Source organism: Battus philenor, unplaced genomic scaffold, assembly GCF_028537555.1.
Source record: "Battus philenor isolate CCGP_79_NKW_IND1 unplaced genomic scaffold, ilBatPhil1.0.hap1 SCAF_23, whole genome shotgun sequence".
Taxonomy (NCBI): domain Eukaryota; kingdom Metazoa; phylum Arthropoda; class Insecta; order Lepidoptera; family Papilionidae; genus Battus; species Battus philenor.
This window is the reverse complement of record NW_027181686.1, coordinates 827,281-851,351: the sequence shown is the minus strand read 5'-3', so window position 1 is coordinate 851,351 and position 24,071 is coordinate 827,281. Positions and strand designations below refer to the sequence as shown.

At 37.1% G+C, this 24,071-nt stretch overlaps 2 protein-coding genes across 2 annotated transcripts; one reads left to right on the top strand and one right to left on the bottom strand.

The window, feature by feature from the left end:
• Nucleotides 1-86: 86 nt before the first annotated feature.
• Nucleotides 87-2,897, top strand: LOC137924239 (GPN-loop GTPase 3). The gene is made up of 5 exons (XM_068767618.1): nucleotides 87-202; nucleotides 344-540; nucleotides 1,143-1,357; nucleotides 1,435-1,540; nucleotides 2,627-2,897. The coding sequence occupies exons 1-5, from the start codon at nucleotides 158-160 to the stop codon at nucleotides 2,895-2,897; spliced, it is 834 nt and encodes a 277-aa protein (XP_068623719.1). The 5' UTR covers nucleotides 87-157.
• A 4,698-nt stretch (nucleotides 2,898-7,595) lies between these two features.
• Nucleotides 7,596-22,878, bottom strand: LOC137924202 (PHD finger protein 12). Its single transcript, XM_068767571.1, has 14 exons — nucleotides 22,650-22,878; nucleotides 22,376-22,560; nucleotides 21,605-21,748; nucleotides 19,493-19,692; nucleotides 17,809-17,957; nucleotides 15,977-16,051; nucleotides 14,502-14,635; nucleotides 12,969-13,084; nucleotides 11,597-11,787; nucleotides 10,755-10,994; nucleotides 10,034-10,323; nucleotides 8,867-9,008; nucleotides 8,228-8,424; nucleotides 7,596-7,914 (listed from the first exon to the last, which is right to left on the bottom strand). Exons 1-14 carry the CDS (start codon nucleotides 22,695-22,697, stop codon nucleotides 7,734-7,736), a joined length of 2,292 nt encoding a protein of 763 aa, XP_068623672.1. The 5' UTR covers nucleotides 22,698-22,878; the 3' UTR covers nucleotides 7,596-7,733.
• Nucleotides 22,879-24,071: the final 1,193 nt, after the last annotated feature.

The following is a 24,071-nucleotide window of genomic DNA, read 5'->3' as shown; positions in this document are numbered from 1 at the left end:
ACAGTATACTACAAGTGGCCGTGTACATTCTACTTCTTTGCCTCTGACAAATCAAATGTCACTTTGACACTATTAGATATGAAAATAACAATAATATAACCTTAAAATAAAGATACATACTTAAAACACTATAATTTAAAAAACTATAGTTTAAAAAATGCGATACGCACAGCTAGTTGTTGGTCCTGCTGGTAGTGGAAAGGTAATTAATTTTTATTATAAGATGTATGATATTTTCGTATTAATTATCCTATTTAAAGTTAATATAGCGCCATGTTAAAAGTTTTCTTGACTTTATTGATATATTTTTTATAATGTAATTTATTAAATTTTAACTTTTCAGTCAACGTATTGTTCAACCATAACAAAACACGCGTGTAACGCTAACAGGACGGTTGAGGTGGTGAACTTGGACCCTGCCGCGGAGCATTTCGACTATGAACCTCTTGTGGACATCCGGGAACTCATCCATCTGGATGATGCTATGGAAGATGATGAACTGCAATTTGGCCCAAACGGCGGTCTGGTGTTCTGTATTGAGTCAGTTTAATAACATTTCAATTTTAAAATTCTGTAGTAAATTGGTGGCAAATTATACCCAAAAGATCTAGACTAGTGACATGATGTTTGCAGTTGATTATTTTTATTTTTTACAAATATGAACTAAAAAAGATTAATATTCAACTAAGGTAGATTTGTCGATACGACCTTGGGCTATGCAGTTACATTATAAAGGTTTTTAATAATTTATTGGGAGTTACTGACAGAAATGTAGACGGGAACCATCACAGGGTCTCAAGTGGCGACCATGAGCTGATTGTCGCGATATAGCCAGGCCTTCAACTGGATGGACTGATGATATTGTAAAAGTTGTAGGAAGATGCTGGATACGGCCAGTGGAAGTCTGATCATTGTGAACTTTGGAGGAGCCTGTTTGGGCCTTTATTGCCAGATATGATGACACAGCAATATTTTATATGTAAAAACTGTCTCTTAAATCTGTTCTTCAAAGTTCTTCATGTCATGGAACAGCCTAGTATAATTAATTACATTTTAGAATATAGTAGGTTGATTCATAAAACAATGTAACTGAAAATCTTTTTCAAAATTTATCATTTATGAATACTGTAAATAATTTCCAGGACTCTTTTAGAGAACAGCGATTGGCTGCAAGAACAGTTGGGTGATGTAGATGATGACTACATCCTGTTCGACTGCCCCGGACAGATAGAACTGTACACACATCTTACAGTTATGCGCAGAATTGTAGAACTACTTGAGAGCTGGAACTTCAGGACATGTGTGGTATTCCTTATTGACTCGCAATTCATGGTAGATGGTGCAAAATTTTTATCAGGTATACATATTTCAAGCTTGAATTAATTTATTAATTTTGGTATTAAAAATTGTATTAATTATTATATATATCCACAGGAACAATGGCAGCTCTCAGTGTAATGGTCAATTTAGAACTACCACATGTAAATGTTTTAACCAAAATGGATCTCCTCTCTAAGACAGCAAGAAACCAGCTGGACAAGTAAGCATTAGTAATATATGTTATTTGTTTTACAAGGTGTTCATGCACTGGTGTTGGAATACCAGTTTTTGGGTTTTTAGTGTAGATCTACAATGATCATGGGCCTCATATTAAGGTTTATGGTCACCCAGAGAGTAATAGAGAGAGTTATGCTCGGAGTTTCACTGTGAGATCGAAACAGAAATGAGGAAATCCACAGAAGAACCAAGATCACCGAAGTTGCTCAGTTGCTTCTTGAGTGATGACCACGAGCCAATAGACGCGGCGTGAGTAGACCTCCCACTAGGGGACCAGCGACATAGTTGTGGGATGTCGCTGAAAACGGGTAGCGCAGGACCAATCAATATGGTGATATTTGGGGGAGCCCAAGTCTTGCAAGAAGAGTGTAGTTAATGGAAGAAGTGTAGATCTACATGGTTGTTGATTTAAGATGTGTTCCAGGGTAAAATTAGGGTAATTACAGCACAAAGTAATTTTTCCCGTGCCATAATTAAGTTCCATGATTTTCAAACTAAAAACTATATGTTCACTACTGAGATTTAATAGAATTAAACTTAATAATATAAAAAAAATTAAAAAATATGTTGGTTATGTTTACATTTTTTTTATGAAATAAAAATTACATTGCTATAAGCTGTCATCTGACATCAGTAACTAGATAAATTGTTGTATATATAAAACTTGGAACTTATATGATGAAAATTACGAAGGGTGTATTTTATGAGGTTACACTCACAAAAGGTACTGTGGGACACGCAGTGTGCAAAGAACAGCTTGTGAAGTTAATAAAGTTAGCTGCCCAAATTCTGACATCGGTAAATTATGTCAAAGGTCCAAAGATGCTTGAGATCTTAGAGATAAATAAACATAGCTCTGTGTGAAAAGTGTGGTCTTCAATGGAGGCCACTCCCATTATGACATACTCCACATAAAAAAATCCGCTTATATCTACATAAGCAATGAGAAAAGAAAAATTCACCGTCATCTGTTCTTTGTTGCTTGCTTGTTCCATTATAGTCCTAACATCAGGTAGACTAAACAAGAGGAGCCATGCAGAGTAAAATTGAGGTTATTTCTATGTTTTAGTTATTTGGATCCGGACCCCCACATCCTGTTAGCTGAGATGAGGAACGCTCACTCCAAGTGGCATGAAAAATACGCAAAACTGACAGAGGCCATCGGAGAGGTCATAGAAAACTTCAGCCTTGTAAGATTCTACCCTCTAAACATAAAGGACGAGGAGAGCATAGACAATATACTGCTCACCATAGACGCGATCATACAGTACGGCGAGGACGCTGATGTGAAGATAAAAGATTTTGATAATGAAGATCCTGATGATAATGACTGTGATTGATTTGTTATAACATATTTCATGTTTTTTATTTCACCTAATCCTTTCAATATTAACATATTAAATATACAGGGTGATTGGTGATTGATGTTTAGCTCATTTGTCAGCAAAAAAATTTAGAGCTTTTACACATATTTCCGATCACCTTATATGAAGTTATTACTCTGGGAAAATTTTAATTAATTAATTTTTATTAGGCATTTATTAATTTTGATATGTAGGTAATCTGAATTTTAAAAACGCTTTTTTTAACAAAATTATTATTGCGTTATACCGTTATACTTATTTCTGCTTTCATTGATATTTATATAGGGTGTTCCATTAGTTAATAACTTGAGTTATGCATTCACCAATTTAAAGTTTTTACTCTTATAACACAATCACCATGTATAGTTGCTCTAACTAATACTACCTACCTGATACCCACTGCTGGGCATAGGCCTTACTGTAGATTTCCAATAGGTCTGGGCTTATAATATTGATTTCAACTTACGGAAAACATGGTCTCTTTGAATCTCATTGGCAAGCTAATGGTAGCCAAAGTCATAAATGCTATGTGATGAATGTAACCGACATAGGCCAGTGGATTGGCAAATTGAAGTAGCAGTTGGCAGGCCAGAGTGCTCGGAACTGATGACCGAAAAGGCTTTAAGATATGGACAAGCAAGATCAGCTGACGTCCTTGACTTATTAAGAAGTCAATGGAAGACACTTGATGTCGTGACCTGCATCCATAGTGGTGATGAATAATAAATAGCTTATTGACACCTGATAGGCATAGGTCAAAGATATTTATGGGGGGATATACCATAATCGTCACGATTACCAGTGTGGTATGGTACACAGGGTGCTGTTGCCCATCCTCTGGATAATTATTTGTGAGCAGTGGCAAACCTATACAATTAATGTACTCCATCCCGGGAATCGAACCCAAGTCCCAGTCTGCCACCGCTGGGATACTGCTCAATCCCCCTTTATACTTTTATGAAATCTAATGTTTACATTGGATTAAAAGGTTTTATTAAAGAACCTAGAGAAATAGATTTCTCTCTGAAAAATTTGAATGCAGCGTTCATTATAATATATACAGGGTGATATAAGACTGTTTAAAAATATATAAAAATATCTATGAAGAAATTCAAGTTTACAATTCAGTTTAAAAACAAATACATAGATAAGAAAAATCTTAAATATACGCCAATTTAAAAAAAAACGAAATACAATTATTTTAAAATTATTTATTATATCATATTCAGACAATATTATAACATGTTATTTCCGTAAGAAAACATTTAATAATACAAAATTATTAATAATTACACTATTATTATAAATCATAAGCACAACTTTAGCAATCACTCTAAATTAATACAGAAATAAAGTAGTATACCTTATATTTGCCTATTTTAATTTTATAAGAGATGTATAAAAAACATTACATATGCAAACACTATATTAAAGGTTCCCACAGTTGGGATTATGCCTCCATAGGGACATCGGCCCAGTGTGTATCAATTAATGTCATATATATATACATAGGTAACAATGATTTTATTTTTTTTGAACTGGCCAGTAAAAATGTTAACATTACATAATTTTAAAATTCAAAAATAGAACTCTGCTAACTTTTTTTTGTTAAATGTCATTTATTTTAGCAGATTGCTTTACAATATCATTAAGAATTTAACACATAAAAATTTTAGTAACATTTTTTTAAAAATTTTGAAGCAGTTTGAATCGGCCACAAAATTAAAAAGGCATGTTAGCTTTTGGTGATGAAATTCGATCTTTTGATACTATTTATAGTATAATACTGTGATCAAAAAGTAATGTGAATTTGTTTTATAATGTATATTCTTTTTTTATTCTTCCAAATCAATTTCATTACATTCATGCCTACGGTTTTTCCAGTCCTCGAAACATTTTTTTTCTTGTAAAGCCTTTAAGACCTTCGATAGGGTTTTTATATCCTCAATCGTGTCAAAAAGGGTATCGCATGGGTTATTTGACTTTGTTGAATAGCCAAAAGTCGCATGGAGCTAAATCAGGTGAATACAGTGGTTGCAGAACGATATCAGTCGAGTTTTTGTCCAGACGCGAAAAACCAATACATTATGACATCTACCATTGAAACTTGACGCGTTTGAGTGAAAAAGAGAGACAAACAGACGCTTGGACAAATATTATATGAATTCCTACCAACCTACCGAAATAATGATTACCCGCTTCCCAAATGCCCGAAAATTTTAAAAGACAATTTCACTTTACTTTTCGATCAGCGGTATTCTGATTTAAAATATTTCCTTCATAATTACTTGTTTAAATATCAAACACGTAATAGGTTTTATAATGGCAACATTGAACCCTTATCTCAGGTAATATGAGCAACTGTCGATGTAATTTTTATTTTTCTACTAAAAAACTACAATTTTTTTTTAAATTCACATCCAAACCTCATGTAAGAGTTCAAAAAGTTCTACGTAGATGTACTATTCGTCATGGGTACCTGTTACCAATCTGGCTAAAGACCCTCGAGGTAGATCAACCCTACCGCTATACCGAAGATATTCTAGATATCAGGGATGGAATTAAGAGTAACCTTATGAAGGCAGTCGAGAAACGCCTTCAGAATCTGTTTACCACCATCCTCCAAGAAGTCAAAATGCCACAGACATGGAGCAAGAGTGTGGTGGTGCTGTTCTTCAAAAAAGGTGATAATACCTCGGTAAATAATTACAGACCCATATCACTTCTGAGTCCAAGAGTTGTTCTCAAGGATCATTACAAACGTAAAGGCTTCAACACCATAGATCGAGTGATAATAAATTATAGGAATGGGAGGAAAAGTAAGACACTAATGTGAAATAAATAAAAAAGAAAGCAACAGTTGTTTAATTGTCATAAAATGTGAAATTAAACATGTATATCAATTAAGGATATTATATATTATAAATAAGATTGTAATGTCCAGTCCCATAAATACGATGTGAGTGAGTGAGAGGTCCCCAATAATGGGGTCCTTAAGAAATAAAAACGCCATAGACCACATGCATAGGCAGCGGCAGATTAAAAAGTATAAAAGGCCACTATGTTTAGCTTTTATGGACTATGGAAAAGTCTTCGATTCAAGACATGGGCTGTATTGTCCCTCAAGGTGATCGACTATCGATACATCCAGATGATGAAGTGCTTGTATAAAAACGCCAGTCTACAGGACCTGAGCTTGAATGCACTTGCAGAATTGTAAGACAAGGAGACATTATTTCTCCGAAACTGTTCACTGCTGCACTGGAAGATGTCTTCTGATGCTCATGCTGATAGTCAATGGCTGAAACCATGGAAGACTTGGGTACAATGCTCAATGGTACCTCCGCACAAGTAGACCTTAAAATAAATATGGACATCCCCATATCTAATGTTCAAGTAGTGGTCGGTGACTATATATACTTGGGTCAAACTGGGTCCAACTGATAAGTCCAGCTTCGAGAAAGAGATCACTCGCCGAATCCAACTCAGATCGGCAGCGTTAGGAAAGTTAGGAAATACCTCGCCCAAAATACAGCAACAAATAGACGAAGATATTTGACCAGTGTGTGTAGCCTGTGATGACCCAGAGAGCAATGAAAGGAATTAGCTTCGCATGAGATCCATTAAAGATCCAAGGTCATCTACGTAACTCGAATTGCTCATCTGAAGTGGCAGTGAACGAGTGGTGATGAGCCGAAAGACCCGGCGTAGGCAAGCCCCCCACTAGGGGTACGGCTTCCTGTAAGCGAGAAACGCAAGATGGGTCATCGTTATGATCATTGGTTGAATCTTTTGCATTGCAGTGGGCGTTTATGGGCTGATATGGCCTTAACGATGTTCGTCACGAATATTTAAAAAAAAAACAATAAATCATCTAAATGGTGCAGGTATCTAAAAAGGTGGGTCCAATCAAAACTTTTGACATTCCTCAGGTCTGGTTTTGTTAAATATTCAAAGGCTTTCGTCTCACTCTACCGTGAAAAGATATGGTATAAAATATACGAATAATCTTAAAAGGGAAACTTTTGAATCATGAAAATCATACAAATATCTGTGACAGTAAAAACAAACTGACGAAATAATTGCTTAAACAGGTATATATAGAAAGACCAGGAACATCTGTTTGGCAATGAAGAAGAAGTGGAAATGGTCACGTCATATATGGCGGAAAAGTGGAGCTAGACCTTTCATTCGGCGGGTTGTCGACATTAAGGTGACCAAGGGAACCTGGACTAGAACTTGAACCTGTCAGCAGGGAACCGACATTTGGAGTCCAAAATGTTTTCTTAAATATTTTAGTTGTTCTGAAATAAAACGTCAGAAGGTTACTGATTAGCTAAAACGCCGTTTGGAACATAAGAACCAATTCTAGGTCCTTAGTTGCCAAAGTGACATGGTGGACCACCAGGAGTCTGAGACTCGACAGGTGTCTACTTTGGCGTGTGAAAAAAAAGGATTCACAATTAGTCAAGGGTCCAGGAAAATTTATTTGCTTTCTATAGTAAAGAACTAAAATATTGGCTTGTCTTCAGCTATCATAAAGATTATATTAAAAAGCACATTCAATGCAACATAGATCTAATTTTCACATTATTGTCTAATTTTGGAAATACCTTTGAAATGTAACTGCGCAGAGTCCATTTGAGACAGCTAAATTTTATATGAGAAAGAGATTATAAACATCTGATCTAGATAATAGAAAGAAAACCAAACATTATGAACTGCTGTTGGTAGTATTGTAGAAATTGGTAGTTTTATCCGAATGGTAGTTTTGAGCTTTTGGCAGTGTGGCAGGCGGCGCTACCCTTGGAGTCATGGCTCGTCCTCAGGTTGTGCGATGCTAAACACGTAGAGGCAGCAACCGAACTGCAGCAACGCACCGTGTGCCAGAAGAGCGGAGCCCTCCCAGGCGCCCTCTCCACTCGGGCTCCAGCTCGGGCACTGGCACTCCTCCTGTTCCCATGAAGGTCGAGTTGTCAACGAACCATTGAGTCTGTAACAAAGAGTGACCATTAGTAAGGAATATAAATGTCTTGGAGTAGACTGGCTTTGTTCGAGAAAGATATGTATGTTGACCTTCCACATGGATTGATGAACAAAGAACTTGTCTTGCAATAGATTTAAGAAGCATGAAACAAGGATCCCAAAATGTAGTCGATAACAATAGATCTCATAAGGTCACCCAGAGAGCAGTGGAGAGGGAGAAGCAGTGGTTCTAAACTATGCCTACCCTGAAACACTCCTAAAAATCCGTTTAGTGACCAGACTAATTGTGGATTAGCGTAGAAAAAAAATATGCAGGGTACCTTTGTGGAGCCGGACGTCGCCTCCGAACAAAGTCGCGCAGGGCTGCAGCGCGGGCCTCGGCCTCCTGTTGCGCGTCGGGAGACGCATCAGGCTGCGGAGGCTGCTCATCTCTCGGCGACGCGTCACAGGTGTACAGCACCCCATTGACACGACTGCCCCACTCCGAATAGTTGATCAGCTCGAAGTGGCCCGTCACCTGTTCACATTATTAACTAATTATTCTTCATAATTGCATCAGTCCCCCACCATTTCTTTCTCACCAATGGAGTTTGCAAACATTAAACAGCAATTCCTCAAAGACCGCTGAGGTTGTTTTGATTTTGGGGATACAACCGTATATAATTCACAATTTGTGCATTAATTATATAGGATTTCCACTTACAAAAGTCTCCAGAGGATGGGCAGCAGCGTCTTCTGTGTACCAAAATATCATACTGATCGCCAACTCGCCTGTCAAGTGTGGTGATTATGATATATCCCCCCCATAGATATCTTTGGGAGAGGCCTATGCCTTTTAAAACCCGTTCTAATTCTAATAGTTTGATGGACGTGGATCCCACGTGCATGGTCAAGCCGTACCACTAGGGTGGTATGGTTAAGTGGCAAAGGTGATGAGCGAGCAGGGCAGGGGCGAGCACCTCGTCACAGAAGATGACGGCGTGGTGCTGGGCGGCGCGACGGCAGCGGGGCGGCAGCGGCACGTCGCAGCCGTGCGTGCCAACCGTTGCGCTCGACAATCGCATCGCGATCGGAGTCCCGATCGCCGCCTCGCCGCCATGCCTACCACACAAATTTTAAATTATAAAAACAGACGAATCATCTATATCAGGGCTTCTTAAACTATGGGTCGCGTAGAAAAATTCTGGGGTCGAGAGATTTTAATGTCAAATAATTATATATACCATTTTATAACATCACCAGAGTTGGCGGAATACAGTGGACATGCAGCGTCTAGACACGCGCATTTTTTGAAGGTTTTAAACTAATATAAATACAGTTTTATAATTTTTTGTGCAATTTTTTATTTTAGATTTTTGTATGATTTAAAACGAATTCTAAAACTATATATTTTCATATGTATATATATTGTTACCTAATAAATAAATCATCAAAAAATATTAATGTATTTTAAATTTTTATGGGGTCATCAAGAAACTCGCAATCATAAATGGGGTCGTGAATGACAAAACTTTGAGAAGCCCTAATCTATATAAATAAATAAAATTGAAGTGACAGTTTGTAATATTAAAGTAACCGCTTTTCACTACATGCATATTAACACATTATGGACGGCTCACGAGATATCTCGTTTTCATGTTTTTTTCATTCAGTCGGCAACTAAGTAACGAGCCGCAAATGTTTCTGCTACAACCTACTGCCTACGAACCCTCTCGCATTCCGAAACAAAAGCGAAACAACTGAATCATTCCTAGCATGTGGAAATAATAAGTCGCATTTAAGTAGCACAATGACGTTCCTACGTAGGAAATAGCTCTAGAGTGGCCACTCGGCAAACCATGGAAAGATTCGGATCCTACCCCGGATTACCTACGCTGCCTCTGAACCTTGCTTTTTCTTTGTTAATGTTGGTGCTGTCAGCCCTAAGGCTTTTACAGCTTCGTCGGAACTGAGTTCACGGAGCGGAAGGGTCCGTGAACTGATGCCCCTGAACCAAAACCCAAGCAGACACTTATAATACGTGCGGCGATACTTAAAATCGCGAGTCAGAAATTTAATTAGGTTTGGTGGCGCCATCTAACGGTTCATGCTAGAACTATTTCGATAATTGGCAAAGACAGTAGTACCGGTCAGGTTTGACGGGGCAGAGTGTCGCGCGCACCGGCACCGCGGGCTGAAGGCTGACGCGCGGCGAAGGCTGCGCGGCGGCAGGCGGCGAGCCCCACACGAGCCGCGCGATGCGCTCGCGGTCCGCGCGAGCCAGCAGCTCTGACGGCAGCGCCGCCCGCCGCACGCCCAGTCGCGCCAGCCGCGCGCGGTCCACGCCCCGCAGCCAGCGTGCCCCCGCCGCCCCTCCGGTGGGAGCACTCGCCCCGCACCCCCGCCAACGACCGGCGCGCGCCTCGCCGCACGCGATCTGCAAACACACACCTCATGCTCAATGCATTGGACATTTCCATTCACTGCCGACTTGTTTTTTGTTACAGCATTTTCAACATGTCCTACTGTTATGAAGTATAAGACCTTTAATAAATAAAGGAATGGAAAATAACAGCTCAACTGTCTAATGCGGAGTATGGATCAGGACTCACTCGGCGGAATGGTCGAGTTTACGTGACACTAGGAAACACAGAGTGCGCGAGAATGGAAATTTTAACTCCATTTTTTTAGCTTTTCGAAACTGGTACAAGTGTCACGCGTTAACGCGTGGTAAACAGACCAGACTGATGAGCGATAAAGGTCACAATAAGAACCGCAATGTATTTATAAACTAACACGACACAGGCTTGTGATGTCTCAGTGTAAAACGCTCAGTGCACTCCGCATCATTCTCAAAGTATTTCGCACCTGTTGGAGCTGCTGCCAGGCGAGCAGCTTGACCAGACGCTCGTCCAGCTTATGCAGCTGCTCCTCGACGGTCGCGAGCAGCTGCTCCACGTCCTCGTCAGCGCGCAGCTGCAGGCGGTCGGGCCGGGCGCTACGCCCCCGCGCCCACTTGTCCCCGGACACGCGCCGCCGCTTCACCTTACTGGTGAGGTACTCGAAGTCAGAATCCGATAACTCGCTCGACGACTCTCCCTTCTCCTCCTGCTTTATTACAATTCATTCTTTATAGATAGTACATGTACACATATGCACATTCAAATATATATGTCATACTGTTGTTTCTGTATTTATGCAGGAAATATTCTAGCGCCATCTGCCGGCGCCAACCAAAACTGCAATTCCAACATATATATACACTACAAGGCATAAGCTTTTTAGGGATATACCATAATCGCCACGCTTGGCAGGCGGGTTGGCGATCGCAGTGTGGTATTACGCAGGGGATGCTGCAGCCCATCCTCTGAAAACTTATTATGAGCAGTGGTAATTCTTTTTAATTAATGCACAAAACGTCAATTACATGAGACTATTCAGAAATCGAACCCGAAACCTATGTACAATAACCTTAGTCCTCAACCAATGGGCTGCTCAAAATAATATCAATATATAATTAAATATATTATAAACTACTGTTTACGATAAAAATATTTGAAAATAAATTGTTCTAATTTAATAAAAAATTCTTGCCGGAAAGCTGTTACTGCGTATGGCATCGATAGATGGCGCTTGTATTTAATTGTCTCGCTCTATACACTCGGGTAGTGGTACAAAAGAGTACCGCGTAATTGAGTAAAATCATGTACCTTGGGTTGTGTTATCGCTTCAAGGTCATCCGCAGCATCGTCCTCGCTGGCAGCGCGCAGAGGGCAGGCGCCCTCCCCGCTGTACTGCGGGCACGACGTATTCAAACAGATCTGCCTCTTTGTATCCCCTCTCCCGGCCTCTTCATCCTCAGACTCCGAGTAATCACCGCTCGCCTTCAGCCTTTTCATCACTGACAACATAGGAATTCCATAAAGCATATACTCTCTCTGACCTGTTTTTAAATTTTAAAATATACCGTCCCCAAAGTTCCCAACCGTTAGATTATGGGACTTATTTAAAAGTAGATCTTTACCGTCTCTGACTATAGTACTTTTCAAGCAGGTGATGAAGTTGTAAGCCTCACTCACATCTCCTACATCACCAAGAACACACTAACGATTCAATCTTCATCGCTTGGGATATCAGATAAGCTAGCTCCTATATTATCCGGATATGGTACTGAAATTGTTAGCTTCCTTACTCCTCGATTCCCATCATGGGATCTAGCCTAAGCTTCACCTGGCTGAGCTTGATATTATCTAGCATATATCTCTTGCTGAACAGGCAAGTACCTGCAGTAATTCGCCAAGCAAATAAACATGTCCAACATCTGCAGTTGACCAGACAGCCACTAAGAATCTGACATCAAAGACCAGTATCTACTGACTCAGTAGTCTACTGGTCCACTAGTATTCTAGTCAACCAGACCCGTAGTTCCGGTAATAAACCTACTGAAGCCGAATGTCTCTTATAAAGGATGTATCTATTTACCCTATAAGAGGCGGTGGTCAGGGTATATTGTCTAAAAGATTACCACAGGGGTCCTAAGATTCTGGGATGTAGACCACAAATTGGCATGCATCTCTGCTATCTAAACCTATATATAATTGTCCAAACCAGCACTTGGAGTGAGAGATGAAGCTTCTAAAAAGATATATTTTTCCATTTCATATATATACACACACGCATGTAACATATAAGTGTAACCCACATATATATGTTACACACATGCGTACGTATACACGCGTGTACGTTAACGCCTATATGTATGTTACAAAATATATTTTATATTGACGCTTATTTGAGTTCATACTTAGATATCTCATATATCTACACGTAATTTTACGTATTCTGTAACATACTGTTAAACAGTAATATATATAAAATAAATGCTTGACGAACAAAGATGAAAGATTCGGACAGCCTTTACATATAAGGTGCTGATAGATGTCATCAGCTTGGATAAGTAATCATTAAGGCTTACTAAACTGCGTTATATCAGTATTAAATGTTTGCATATGCATGTGCATGCATGTGAAAGCATATCCAAGTGTATCCATTCGCATGTGTGTGTATCAAGTACACCTGTACCTGCGGTACAGCGCACGTGCTCGCGACGGCTGGGCAGCAGCGGAGGAGGGTGTCTATAATGCTGTCGCACCATCTCTGGCACAATGACACGCCCGCGCATCCCACTCGCCTTCAACCTGAACATAATCACACAAACTCATACAAACTCTTTTTCAGCCATTCATTAAGTCCTCTTTTTGGGAAAGAGAGAAGTAGAGAGATATGTTACTATATTAAAATAACATATAAATATCCATTATTCCAGATATATAATTATACATATCAGGGGTGGCCAAACTGCGGCTAGCGAGTCACATGCGGCTCTTTGAACGAATATTTCTAGCTCCGATTGATTGTCGAATTATTTAAATATTTAATCGTTTTTTATCTGTGGCAGCTCATGGGAAATCAAAACAAATTAATGGTGTGAATAATAATTATTATTATTCCACCATAAAATTATCGGAATCCAAACACCGATCATAATTAACTAACCGGCATCTTAAGTATTATAAGGAGTGCTGTCATACACGTGTCCCTTTATATCTAACTTCAATACACATATTTTGTAATTTTATTGTAATAATTTTATAAATATGATTTTTGTGAAAAAAGAAAAACGTTATTTTGCCTGTTCAATTGCGGCTTGAATATATTTAAAATTTCGAAAAATATCTCAAAGAACTATGCCAACCCTGGTATATAGTTACAAATATCAAGCCATCTGTTCTTAAATGTCACGTGTGCGTCTTATCAATACCTCATACGGCGACTACAGTGTAAGTGGTTTTTGAACATCAAGACGGGGTAAGTGGTCAAACTTCAAGTCATTGTACTTCTCCTTTTCAGCCTAACATTAACAACGTTGTGTCTACTTTATTAAGGTGTAGTCTCCACTCTAGTACCATAAGGTCCCAATAGCCATCTCTTCTGCATTTACTATTATTATATAATGTCTTATAAATATATACACCACTTCAACATATATGATATATAAGTTTAAAATCTATTATTATCATCACGTCAGCTCATAGATCTCCACTCCATAGAACTCCACCAAAAATCTCCCCGAGACTGGTCTTGGGTTGCCCACATCCAGCTACTTCTTGAGACCTTGACTATGACGGTCCACATAGTGGGAAGCCTACCCTCGACTCGTCTACCGCCTCATGGTTGCCTCTCATCTGCATGTGCCCGCCTACTGCCATTTTAGACAAGCAGTTCTTCTAGATATGTCTGTAACCTTGGTTCACCTGCAAAACTCCAAGCATCTCTCCATTACACTTTGAGTGAATTTCTTGTCAGGTTCTTCTCAATAAATTCAACAATCCGGACTGGTTGTTTTTACTCCCTCTTAATTATTAATTTTAACGAAAATATATAAGCGAATACAAAACTGTGTATCTGTTAAAAAAGAACCTATGTCCAGAAGTGGGCAACCTACTACTAATATGGTGATGTTGATGATGATTTATAATTAATAGTTTGAAAATAGGCAAACTTAATTTTGTAAATTGACAAATGAATGAATTAAGCACTGAAAGTGAATCTGACCTGAAGGCAGGTCGGGCTCTCCTGGCGCGACGGATGAAGTCAATCTTGATGGCGTGCTGGTCCACCGGCGCCGAGAACTTGTCCCACAAAGCCACGCGCTCCGTTGCTGATATCGAGTTCACCAGCTTCCAATCCTGAAACACATCATATATTTTATATATATTCCTATATCACAGTCATTCATTTGTGAAAAGTAAATTTCTCAATAATATGTTACCGTGACATATATTAAAAATAGGTTAAAATATTAACTATTAGATATTCCTACCCGATCCTCGATTTCGATTTCTCGATGAATTCAACATTTCGAACCTAACAGTAGTACATGTATATATACAATATATATTTAATTATACATTATTTCAATGTCTTGTCTTATCGAAGATGCTTAGCGCCTTGGCTTGTTTCTCTGTTCATTTTGTTTTATTAATTGAATAACACCCGTGTACTTAGTCAAGATTAGTATTATGTTAAGTAGTCTATGTATAAATCTTAATGTCATAGTGTAATGACGGCTCAAATATGATAAAAGAGACCTCCACGAACGAGCCAATCGGGGCTGACGGCGCGACATAAAGATGCCAGTGGGGTAGTTCAGGTAATAAAGTCGTGCGGGCTCTATTGCACTTCCCTCGCTTTATTAACATACAAAAAAGACGTCAGTAGCCAAAGACGAATTCCATGAACGAGCCAGTCGGGGCTGACGGCGCGACATAAAGATGCCAGTGGGGTAGTTCTGGCAATAAAGTCGTGCGGGCTCTATTGCACTTCCCTCGCTATATTAACACACAAAAAAGACGTCAGTAGCCAAGGACGAATTTCATGAACGAGCCAGTCCGGGCTGACGGCACAAAAATGGTGCAGATAGGGTAATTATAGCAATAAAGTTATAATGGCTTTATTATACATTACTCGCTTTATTAATCATACACAAAGAAGACGTCAGTAACAAAGCACGAATCCCACGAACGAGCCCGTCGGGGCGGACGGCGCGACATCAGATAAGTACTGGTGATGTTATTATGGCAATAAAGTTATGCAGTTTCTATTGTACGTCCCTCGCTTTATTTATCATACACAAAGAAAACGACAGTAACAAAGGAAGAATCGAACAGACGGCCGAAAAGAGTGCAGATGGTGGGGTACTCACTTCATTGCACCATTCACAGCAGCTGACAGGCGGTGAGATGAAATAAAGTACAGATTATAATAGAGCTTCCTCCTTCAGTTAAGAACTTACCTATCAGCGGTATTTAAGGAACCTTGGATACCTTGTCAGCGATAGTAAGCGATAGTCTGTACGTAACCAGAAGTTACAGTGTAACGGAATTTTACGAGAATAATCGATACAGGTCCGTGGTTTTTGAGCAAAATGGTATTTTAATTCCAGTCCCACCCTGATACTTAACAACTTTATATAATTGCAGTTTAAATTTCTTAAATACTATACAAAAAAATACGAGAATAATACTTACAATGTATTGTTCCACATGGTTAGGACACATCCATCGACCAGTTGGCAGCGCAGTTAGAGGAGGGTCCAGGCAATCCTGTATATTAACACATTACGTTATATATATATATATATATATATATATATATATATATATATATATATATATATATATATATATATATATATATATATATGTATATATATTTGTGTATATGTATATATATATGTATATATATATACACCAATACCTCACTTTGCGTCGTGGTTACGTTCCAAAAAAAACACGAATCAAATTGAAACTCCGTAAAGTGAATTAAGGTTTTCTAAAGCAAACCATGTAAAGATCTAAGATAGGGTCCCGGGTTATTAAAATACCAGTTTTTAAAAATATAATTGAACAAAGTAAACATTTAAAAAACAAAAATAATATAAATCTGCCAATAAATAATTTGGAAAAATATATAGCTTTTTTGTAACCAGAAACAACACGTTAAAATTTATATAAATTTGTTTTTCTCTTTTAAAGAAAGCACAACACACTACGTAATGGAAACTCAACTCAAAAATTTGGAAAACAAAGTGAAAATAAAACTGTATTAAAATTGCTTTGATTTTTAGTTAGAAAGGGAATCCCCAAATTTTGATGACATGGCGCGATTAGAAACAAAAGTGTTGCCATTTTTTGGATAAAAAAAGAAAATTAAAAAAAAATTAACCAAACAACCAAAACAACGCAACCTCGAAAATCTAAGGACGCACAGTGAAAACTAGTGCATATTAAGCAGCGACGCAACTTCGAAAAAAACGCAAAACGTAACGACGCAAAGCGAGGTATTGGTGTATATACACACATAAAACTTACGTAATCAAGTAATTGTTATAATCATAGCATATGTTTAAATCTAAGCCATTTCACACAAATGTAAGCCTTTCTCCGTTACATTCCTTATGAGTTCCTTCCTATTTTGGGCAAGACGAGGTCTCTTTTACAAGAAGAACTGCAGACCCAGGGCAATATGAATTAAAAATACTCCCTGTAGTTCGTCATACTTATGATAGTATCTTGAACGTTTCAAATAAACATTTTTATAAAAATAATAACTCATTACTTATAGTGCTACCGAAACCGCTATACCGCGCCATAGGTATATGCGTCGAGACAGGGGGGAGTGTCGGTAGCTCCGTTCCGTCAGTCCGCCGTCAACTCTCATGCCATTTACCGTGGCGCCACCTTATAGTCTTTTCTTATTAGTTTTAACGGATTAATTTTTAGTACAATTTATGTATAGATTCTCTAGTGAAGAAATCTTTTTAAAATTCTAATCTGAGCTTGTCGAACAGGCAAGTGCAACATATAACGTCCACCAACAAGGTCAGGACGGAAGACCTTTGGTAAAGTCGTTTCTAAAATGTTGGATGCAGGTAGCTTTCAACCGGACCTATTGGAAATCTATGAAGGAGACTAGGTCCACTAGTGGACGTCCTACGGCTGAAATGATAATGATGTTGACACTAAGGATACCCATATTTTTTCCTGGGCTCCCACCTCGCCGCTCTTTTCTAAGGCGCGGTATAGCGGTTTCAGTAGCAATATAATTAGTACGAATTATTGATAAACAATTTTAATTTTTACTAATGTATCGATATCTATTTTGATCTCTTTACTTTGAACATCGACTTGAAACGACAGTGGCCTAGGCACTTGTCTCGTGGACGCAGTCCCCCTCTAGATGGACGGTCATGGTAAAAGTCATGAGAAGTTGCTGTTGTTGCTGTTGCATCAAAAGATTGATATGGTAGTGACAATGAGATGGAAATCGAACATATTCTTAATTTCAGTGAGGGTTTGACCTGGTGGAAAAGCAGGGGGCAGTAGTCGCACTGCAGGAGCGGCGCCGACTTGCAGGTGCCGCGGCATACAAAGCACGACTTGGCGGGCAGAGGTACACAGCCCCATGCATCCACGGTCACCACTGAAGCGCTGCCATTCTTGCTGCCCTCTGGAAACAATGTAAGTTTTTGGTGATGACAGCATAGTTGTGATCATGACTTTTCTCCAAACCGTCATGTTTGTAGACTGTACTGGCCTTCTAAAGACATCCCATATACTTGAACATTTGAAGTATGGTTTCTACGCAGAGAGTGCTTATTTGTGGGTTTCAATCTAACCAGATGCACTTATATAGAGTAATTTGTAATACATGTAAAAGCTGAAAAGATTGTATATATAGCAAATTTGTGGATAAAAAGCTTTAAAAAAAATTATTTACTTCCAATCATTGTGTAAAATTTATTGTTATTTGTTATTAGTATATGAGTTTTTATTATTAAGATTATATATGCACTTAAGTCACAGTTTTTAGCCCGCTAGTTTACAAAATATACAGGATAATTGTAAAATGTGTTAAAACTAAAATAATGTAAATGCTCATATATAACAAGAAACCTTAAGAGATTTTATGCCTATTTCAAATCACTCTATAAAGTGATCACTCTGAAATATGGGGCATAGATTTATTACAATTGGAATGCGACAGCCTTTACCTACATCCAGTACAAAGTCTACAGAGACAGTTAGTAAACAATAATTAATTTTTTACATGTGATAATTAGTCTATTTTTACATAGGGTGTACATATCCGGCATCATGTATCCGGCGATAAATATTGTACACCAACCTTTGTGTTTGCATATTTAATTATTTAGGAAAATTACAACTATACATAAATAACACCATTAAACCTATTCTTAAAATGAAACATTGTAATAAAAATAAAAATACTTGTTTTAACAGCTCCTAATAGATACCGGACTGTTTGTATATCGTGCGACAGAGATAACGCTGTACAAAGTCGAAATTAGCCGATAGTCTCTTTCCAGATGTTGACGTGCAATATTTATCGCCGGGTATTGTACCATACATTACTTGGTAGCAAACTATACATTCACTCTTTTGAAACCTTCAAATCTTTCAATAAATGTATGTATGTCTATTCCATTTTACTTTCTGTGTGCAACTTCTATTTCATTTTAGAACACTAAACTTATGGAGAAATTAAAACAGCTTCTCTAAAATCTGATGTCTGTTTAAACATCTTAGGTATGGAGTATTATTGAAAATTTTAAACATAATACCAAAAAACAGATGAAAAGACAAAAAAACTTGAATGGCTCCCAACAAGGCCCTCATCAGTCAGCAGTCAAACTGTTAACCAGCATCATGTCCTATAATGTGCGAACATTAAAAATATATTTGTTTTGCAAAATGAAACATCCAAGCTATTTACAGCAAAAGATGGCAAATCTCCTTAAAAAAAAACTAAGGGCAATATCCTTACAGTGCCTTCATAGCATATTTGTGATAAAGTTTCATATGTTAACAATATCAATTTTAATTTAAAAAAATAAGGGATATCCATAGTGTATTTAAAAGGCACCAATCATTGCTAAAAAACCGATTAAGATTATTTTAATGAAATTCCACATAACATTAAATAAGCCTATTTATTTATAATAGTCTGATGTTTATAATCACCTTTCTCAGTTCCAGGGAAAATACAAGGAATCTTCATCTCTCGAGGCAGCTCAAACTGTTTAGGATTCATTATTTTAGCCGCCTTCACCAGGATCTCCATTGGTGAAAGTTCCTTCTTTTCCTCTTCTTCCTCTGGCTCTTTGTCATCTTCTTTATTCTTCTTCTTAGTGGATGAGTTTGCTCTACTATTACGAAGAGATCTAGAATAAAACATTAAGAATTTGTTAATAACTTATATTTGAATTTCAATTTATATATCTAAAAATCATACATTTAGACATTGGTAATCTATATTTTAGTATATTTTCACAAGATGATTAAAATATCCTTATTTCTGTATAGAAATGTGGTGTTCCATGTGGTTCATGTGGTTCATGTCATCATAGTTCATGGTTGTTCACACTTTAAAAGTATCAAAACGCTTAGTGCAGTTTGAAATAATTTAAAAATTGTATGGATGTCGAGATTTACGACTTCCTTCCTCTCCGTCTTGTTGTCCGATTGAAGAAAGGAGATGGAGGAATTACTTGGTGTAATTCCACTGCAGATTTTCCAAAATGCAGTCTGCAGAATACCAATAAACAGACAACTTGTCGCTGAGGCTCCAAGGTTTGAAGCTTAATGCTCGCCAAAGCATTGTTACTAATCAGCCTCTTGACTCGTCTCTGAAGTCTAAAGCTTTGAGCTGGTGCTTCGCCATGCACATGGCTACAATATTCTACATATGATTGGACTTGTGCGATGTGCAGACTTAAAATCTGTACTGCCACACCTTCACTGGAATACCCAGATTTTTGGCGGCTAATTTCATTAAAATCTTTGGACTCAATAAATGTCTTAAAGTTGGAATTTGATGTTTAATACCCAACAGTTGGAAGTTATCTGTGACCAGTATTAATGGACTTTGGAATAGTTTTAAAACTAATAATTTTGTATATACAAATTACAACAAAACTTAAGCAAACAAGTCAGTTAAAAATTAAATTAATGTCAGTTTGTAACCCTATCTGTTAGAAGAACTAACAACAGACTCAGAAGGATATTACATTTCTTTTTTGGACTTCCTTAACATGTAACAACGATGTTAAGTCCAAGGGACTTAGCATTAATATTATACTTATAACAACAATACTCATGGTTTACTATTGTAACATTTATGCGTTCATATAACAGAGGTGGCTAAACTGCGGCACGTGAGACAATCTTTGAACAATTATATTTAGCTCCCATTGATCGTCGAATTATTTCAATATTTAAATATGTTTTACCTATGTCAGCTCCTGGAAAATCGAAACAAATTGCTTGTGTGGATAATTATTATTATTATTCCACCATAAAATCGCAAAATCCAAACAATGATCAAAATTGACTAACCGCATCTAAGTATTATTAGGAGTGCAGGCATATATGTGTGCCATTATATTTAACTTCAATACACATATTTTGTACCTGTGTTTAAATGATTTCAATAAATATGATTATTGTATTTGTTGTATCTCACAAAAAAATTTCAAATTTCCTAATATGGCTCGCTCTATCAAAGACTTTAGCCTCACCTGTTATAAACTAAAACTGAACATTTCCAATGTCTACAGAATCAGTTAGTACATATTAAGCAATAAAATGGTGGTAAAGTTTTTATAAATCTATCAAATTTAACATTTTGTTCATGCATAATTTGTCGTGCTGTTCTTATAAATTTGTTGTTTTTCGACTGTGAGGGGCCAATTTATTCTTGCAAAGCAAATTGTAAAATACACATGTCACTAGGACATATATTTAATTAAATCAGCCTGTAGACATGCACTGCAAGGCATAGGCTTCCCTCAAAAATCGCCATATTAACCTACCGCACTGTGCACACATTTAGCAAATTCCCACAACTTTGACCATATCATTGGTCCAACTAGTGTAAGGCCTACCTATACTACAGTACATGGTTGTTGCTCAAGAACCTTTAGGCCCTAATAGTCATTTCACCAGCAATGTACACTGCCCACTACCATTTTAGACAAGCAATTCTTCAATCTACATACATACAATTTGAAACTGGTAAAAAGTTAAAATAATTCTTTATAAAAAAGGCAATATATTAAGTCTATATATATTCACCTGCTCTTCTTGTCATTATCCGACTTGTCAACTGGTGACTGCGCACGGGAGCCCCGCGAAGTCGACTGGCGCTCGTCTGCAGCACGACATTCCCTACAAAGCCACAGGCCTGCCGGGATGTCACTCTCATCCAGAGGTGGGTCACTGTAGGGATCAACTGTATTTACTTAACCATTCTTTACTTCATTTTCATAAGATTTAAAAAAAAGATAAAAAGCCTGCTTTCTCAAATGCTAATAAATAAATCTGGTATAGGTCAGGTGAGCAATTAAAAAACAAGAGATAGAGAAATTAAATTTAAAATAAAAGAAAAGGTAAGAGTCAAATCTTGATTTACAACATGATAGGGTGGTACAAGAGGTCCCCAATAAGGGAGGGGCAGACTCCTGTGTTCATGTGAAGAAGCAGCACATTATGGACAAGTTCGCAGCCATGGGTTTGTAATAATTTTGGACCATAGATGCCTTATGTGAAGATTAAGCCTCCCCCAAAGATATCTATAAGGAAATTTACCATAATTACTATGCTTGGCAGGTGAATGGGTGATTGTACAGTATTATGGTATACAGAGAACAATGCCACTCATCCTCTGGAAACTAGTATATGAGTAGCGGTAATCCTAAATAGTTAATGCACAATGTAAATTATACAAGATTGTATCCTGGTTGATTGTAAAAAAACTATTAACTTTAGTAAGTAGTAATTATATAATACAAAAGTACAACAAATGTTCATATATAATTTCATTTGTGAAATTTATAGTATACTCACTAGCAGCCAAGATGAAAGCTAGCTGGACAACGATCACAGCAGATTAGATCACCACCCTCGCCACACGCGTCGCAAGAATCGTGGTTGTGACCTTTGCCGGGGCGTTTGTAATAAGGATGCTGAGGCTTCTTCGGCTTTTGTGTGTTCAAATCTTCGTCGGGAGGTTTTATAAGAGCACGTATGAGCTGAAAGTTCATCAAACAGTAGCTCCATGTCATAAACAAAACCTGTAGATAAATAATTAAAATGGCGATATGTTCGAAAGAAATCTTACAGGCATGAGACCACCGGAGGTGTCAAGATCGTATCCTACGTTAGACATTTTAACTAATTTAAATACACAACTTCAAATTCAAGAGACTAGAAACTATACAAAACAAATTAAACTACTTAATAATAACAATACAATCAAGTTTATATCCTCTTTGAATATATTACACCAAAAGTAGCTTTGCAATATGCTATACAATATAAAAATATTAATCAGTTTTTACTTTACTCATTTATAAATAGGTTTAATTATTAGCACGGAAACAAACGAAAACAAAATTTAGACACTAGCGGGAAGATGGCGGCAAGAAAGTTTTTGACATTGATGGATGGTAATTAGTCTTGCTATTCCAAAAAAATCCAAAAAGTGTTTTGTTATTTTATAGTAACGCAGATAGCGTGTAAAAACCTGTTAACTAATTTATAGTACATTAATAGAATTTTAGTAAGCTTTTTAGTTTTGGTATAGCCACTGCACTGACTGACTTTGAATTGAAATGTAATTTAAATATTGGCAGTCTGCATTTTATGGTATCATAATTCAGTGTTATTTCTCAAATGAAAATGTTTTAAAAAAAAAGTTTTAACATAAACTTAACCAATATCTACTACAATATTTTTTAAATAAAATGTAAATGCCTAATTTAGTTGAAAGGCTTAATACATAGTTTTCATTATAAAGACTTTAAAAGACCTATGAAAACTTTACCTAAATGGATGCTAAAATATCTTTACCGAAAAGGAGGCTATAATATTCAGAGACTTCATTATAATTATGTTCAACCCATTTCAAAATAAATAATTATTTGGAATCTTACACAAATCAAAGCACAAAAAATTAAGTAAAGAGTACAAAGTTTAAAGGCCATCTAGCTCGTAAACCTCAAAATGCAAGTGAGAGTTATGAGGATTTACTAGTAAAGGGTGATGATCAAATTTATTCATGGAACACGTCGAATTAGATTTTTTCAAAAGTAAACCAGGTAATAAAAATATAAAAAATGTAAATTAGTTTGATAAGTTTTTTTTTATTATAGAAGCTTAACTTCAACTGCTTGAAAGTACTGTCTGTAAATATAAGTATTTAGCATACGTGTATTATGAGACAGTAACTGTTAAGTTCGCAGATCTCTCCGCTCCGTGAACTCAGTTCCAATGAAGCTATAAGAGCCCTCGGCCTAACAACTTCAACATCAAACAAGAAAATGTATAGTAACTAATGAACGCAATTATAACCTAATTTGACCAAAGTACTTTTACTTATATTTTGTGTTATATTGACAAAAAGGACATTTTATTAGAATAGTAATTCACTATATAATAATTCAAAAATTAATTACAAAATTAGGGCCAAACTGACAAAGAACGGATATCAATACTCTTTTTCCAATTTTAATATGGCAATCATACTGTAACGGAAGCTGCC

Coding starts and splice junctions, on each gene's coding strand:
- LOC137924239 (XM_068767618.1), top strand. CDS start 158: ATGCGATACGCACAGCTAGTTGTTGGTCCTGCTGGTAGTGGAAAG. Junction 541..1,142: donor GGTCTGGTGTTCTGTATTGA/GTCAGTTTAATA, acceptor AATAATTTCCAG/GACTCTTTTAGAGAACAGCG. Junction 1,358..1,434: donor TGGTGCAAAATTTTTATCAG/GTATACATATTT, acceptor ATATATCCACAG/GAACAATGGCAGCTCTCAGT.
- LOC137924202 (XM_068767571.1), bottom strand. CDS start 22,697: ATGTCTAACGTAGGATACGATCTTGACACCTCCGGTGGTCTCATGCCT. Junction 17,958..19,492: donor TTTCCCTGGAACTGAGAAAG/GTGATTATAAAC, acceptor CATTGTTTCCAG/AGGGCAGCAAGAATGGCAGC. Junction 8,425..8,866: donor CCGTCATCTTCTGTGACGAG/GTGCTCGCCCCT, acceptor TAATGTGAACAG/GTGACGGGCCACTTCGAGCT.